At 44.4% G+C, this 4,413-nt stretch overlaps 1 protein-coding gene across 2 annotated transcripts in view; it reads left to right on the top strand.

Moving 5' to 3' along the window:
* The first annotated feature begins 2,959 nt into the window (after positions 1–2,959).
* The window catches only part of LOC308384533 (uncharacterized protein), a 17,649-nt gene continuing 16,195 nt past the window's right edge, over positions 2,960–4,413 (top strand). For both annotated transcript variants that reach the window (XM_080863054.1, XM_080863055.1), the window contains exon 1: positions 2,960–3,162. In XM_080863054.1, coding sequence (XP_080719180.1) covers positions 3,084–3,162 — 79 coding nt within the window. In that variant the 5' untranslated portion in view covers positions 2,960–3,083. The remainder of the gene's footprint in view (positions 3,163–4,413) is intronic.

Below are 4,413 nucleotides of genomic sequence, written 5' to 3' on the forward strand. Positions count from 1 at the left end.
TGATTACATGAAAAGAATGTGAGGAGGTGCAGCAGCAGCAGGGATGCTGTAAACACTGATACTCTTCATCTGTCCTTTTTGTTTGAGTTTTCTCCAACATAGAAAAGATTCACAGCATGTTTGTCTGATCAGATGGAGACTGTGGCTGAAATCACTTATGAATGATTGTTGTCATTGGGCCTAAACAGGTTTTCTCACTGAGCTAATTGGAGAGAGCTGAGAATAAACAGAGTCTGAGATCAGACAGATGATATTCACAAACTAAGAGAGTGTGTGTGGGACTGCTGATGTTTGTTCTGCTGCTTTAAACCATTTATTTTAAAGCGTTACTTCCTTCTGGTGCTGGAACAGTGAGCTGGGGAGTTTAGAGGACGATGGTGCTACACATGTCTGTGGAGCGTCACCGTGTTTCAGGATGCAGTGCAGATCCATACTCACTTTTGTCTACTGACCTGTTGAACCTGTAAGCAAACGATGTAAAAGTGATATAAGGCTGACAGACTGCCCTCCCCGGCCCGTGCTTTGAGGATTCTGACAGCACGATTCAGGCATATTAATCCATTTAAACTAACATAGTCATCCTTCTGTAAGCAGCTTCAGCGAAGCAGAATATTTAGTACAGTGATCATTACAACTGAAGGATCTGAAGAACCATATATCATACCATGAAAGAAAAAAACTGAAGAAGAGCTGAGGAGCAAAGTACTCATGATCAGTCTGGGTTACAAAGCTGTTTATAAGGCTTCAGTATTTCATCACTCTGTATTGAAACATGTGTAACGACAATAATTAGAATCCTAATCCTAATTTAGGACAGGCTCCAACAAAACATCCCGATGGTCCCCGAGACGTTCTGGGAAAATATTCTGTGGACGAGACAAAAAGAGTCCTGTTAGTAACACAGCACGTTATACACTCGAACACGGTGAGGTAGTGTGGTGGAGTGTGGTGGTCTGCAGCTGCTTTGCTGCTTCAGGACCTGGACCATTGCTTTTGCTCTCTAACAGAAAAGCTTGAAGGAGAAAGTCTGACCATCAGTCCCTGTCCTGAAGCTCAAAAACGCTTCGGTTTAGCAGCAGGCTCAAAAAATCAGAAGCCACATGGAAGTTTTGTAGTGGCTGAGTCAAAGTGTGGACCTGCGTCCAAATGAGATGCTGAAACAAGCCGTTCATGCAGTGTGGCTGAGTTATACGGTGGCCCCTAGAGACAAAGCACGTACAAACTCCAAAACGCATTTCAAGCGTTAACTGAACTTCCAAAGCAGAGCTACCTACCTCACTTAAATTACACAATTAAGAATTATGTGTATTGTTTGTGTATTTATACACAGGCACTCATATATATTCAAATATTTAAAAAAAATGTTCATTTACCTGTTACTACCACACACCAAATCCGGTTGTTGGTGCTTCCTGGCTTGTGTAGCCACGAGGGTACAAAAGCTCAACACTGCCCCCTAGTGTCCTGGAGCACTTCTGTTGTGTTTGTACGTGTTTTGTCTCTAGGGGCCACCGTAGAATTACAATAGTGAGCTAACACGAATCACTGACATCACACAAGCAGTTATTACACACAGGGTCAGTGTTGGGAAGGTTACTTTTAAAATGTATTTCACTACAGATTACATATTACATGCCCCAAAATGTATTTCAATGACAGTAACGTATCCGGATTACTTAATTAATATATTATCATGCTTTTTACAGCTACATGAATGTACTGTTGCTGTGATTTATTACTATTACTGAAGGTTACTCGCCATTTTTGCAGTGATCTCGTATAGAAATCAGGTCCGCGGCGCCGAGCCGTAGTAAAGGGACCTCTGACTAATACGTCGGGTTCGTGTCGGCTCGTAGCCGAAAACTAGCTTCACTTTGTTGTCTGGGTCAACTTTGCTAGTGAGAGACAGAGAGAGGCGTTGAAAGGCTGCTCATACGGAGCTTATTGTTTCAGAGGAAACAGGAACACGGCGTACAGTCGAGTCTTAACAGCTTACTCACAGCTGGGCTTCACTGCCCATCAGGCTACACTCTTCAGGGCGATGCCTGTAACACTCTGCCTGTTGCCTTCATATTAAATCATTTTTGGATAATTATTTTAAAAAATGTTTCTTCACGTCATTATGCGGCCGCGAGTAGAGGTGACGTGGGCCTGAGACTGAGGCACAGACATTAGAGCCTCTTAATGTGTGTTTGTTTGGGTTTCCACCAGCTGGAAACCAAAAACAGAGAGGACATAGCCGAACATATGAAACAGGAGAAGACCGCTGTGTAATCCATTTATTTCAGCAAAGTAACTGTATTCTGAATACCACCTTTTTAAACGGTAACTGTAACTGAATACAGTTACTCATATTTTGTATTTTAAATACGTAACGGCGGTACATGTACTCTGTTACTCCCCAACACTGCAGGGCTGATGAAATCATCACTTATAGACTGCTTTTTGTCTGTTATGAATATTTGTGGATGAAACATGTGAGTGAAAGTTCAAATGAGGGGAGCCAGTACTGTGTGACAGCAGTGCAGCACAAGCACACACAGGTTTGTGCGTGCCTGCGCTGCCTCTCTTTATTTGATGCACAAACATATTGTATTTACAGTCCTGGTGATTTTTGTATGTTTGTGTGAAAAACACAGGTCAGTGTTTTCTTTGTGAAATGCAGCTTAACTTGAGTTTTTCCCTTCAGGACGGTCTGAGCTGATCCTTTGTGGGGAGTGAGAGCACAGAGGGAGTGTAACGTTAGCCCGACTCACTGACTGTGAAACTGTGGAAGGACCTTTAATGCTGCAGTTTTCACTGTGATTCATGTCTGTCTGTTTCTTCATGTTTGGCAAACGTGGAACAAACTTGGCAGGAAAACCAGAACCCCCCCCCCGCCCACCTTCTCAGTGTCCTCATCCTCCTCCCCCGCTCCCTCTCTCCTCCCCTTTTCTCTGTGTTCATATTCATTCAGAGCTCCGTCGCTCAGACCATCACACCTCTCTGTGCTCTCTCTGCTCTCTGCTTTCTTCATCTCCAGGTCTCCCATCTGTCCCTGTCTCTACCATCCTCATCCTCACTCTGTCTTTCTTTGTCTCTCCATGGGAGTCATGTCCTCCCCCAGGTTCCTGTCACTTCATCTGCTTGGAGCCTTGCTGCTGCCGCTGCTGCTGCTGCCTGGTGAGTCTGTTGCAGCTGTTCTACTTCCTGTTCTGAATGTATTTGACATGTTTGCCCCCCCTCCTCACCCCGGCTCTGTTTGTATGTCAGGCTGAAATGAGCCCCCCTTCTGTCTGTGTAACAGGAAAAGTGATTGAGTAAGAAAACAGCGGTGTCATGTGTTTTAGAGCCCACACTTCCTCTGTGATTGCACTAACCCTAACTCTAATATTCTGATGAAGAGTCACAGAAAGTCAATGAATCTTGGCTGATGCTGGAGTTTCTAACACACAGCCTTCTTTTTTTAGACCAGGATGGAAAAAGCAGCGACTGCTGATGTCTAGTTTACTGTCCTGCAGGGGATTGTTGCTCTGTGAGAAATCTGGATCTGATTAAAGCTAACAGAGCACAGAAACCTTCCTCCTTAAAGCCCACTCTGTTCTGATTGGCTAACTTGTGGAAGCCTGCCGGGGGGCAGAACACAATGAAAGAAGGCTCCTCATGCCTCCTTTACTCTGATTGAACACAGAGTGGGTGTGGCCTCTGTCCTCTCTTCATGACATCACCCAAATTTAGCAGAAAAAAAAGTCTGTATGCGAGCTGTTAGCTCTCAGGGACTGCAGGTACATCCACAGACCGCGTTATTCCATGACCATCCACCACTGGAGCAGGAGATAGGTGACAGGAAATAAGGAGACAAGAATAGGTCCCTTTGTGTTTGTAGCTCTTTGATTTCCATGTTTTATTCTGTTTGTCTTATCACTGAAACAAGCAACAAACAGGCGACTTGGTCCCAGATTTACTAATTGGGGTAAATTAGCATAAAATCACAAAAATGTGCCAGTGAGTGAACGTGCCCTAATGTGTACATACAGCCAGGCAGTTTTGCTAATTACCAGTGAAACTGAAGGACACACGAGAAGATCAATGAGAATGTTTAGTGACCAAAAACCCAAACAGTGTGACTGACAGTGGAAGCACTGCTCAGCTCAGTGTTTGAGATGTAAAGGCTTCTGTCTAAGCTGATGGGACTGTGTGGATCCAGCAGGTCGAGGCTGGTCCTCTGTTAACAGACACAAGACAGAACTTACCACCAACCACATGTTAATGAAGTTACTGCTGCATGGATGTAAGTGTACACTTGTTTATTTCCTGCGTGCTGTGAAAGGCAAATGACTCACAGCCACCTGTGGGCAACTCATACCCTCAGCAGAATCCTGAGTACACTCAGTGACACCTGAATGATGAGTCATAAGATCCCAACACACACCA

Source organism: Rhamphochromis sp. 'chilingali' (assembly GCF_963969265.1).
Source record: "Rhamphochromis sp. 'chilingali' genome assembly, chromosome: 17".
NCBI lineage: Eukaryota > Metazoa > Chordata > Actinopteri > Cichliformes > Cichlidae > Rhamphochromis > Rhamphochromis sp. 'chilingali'.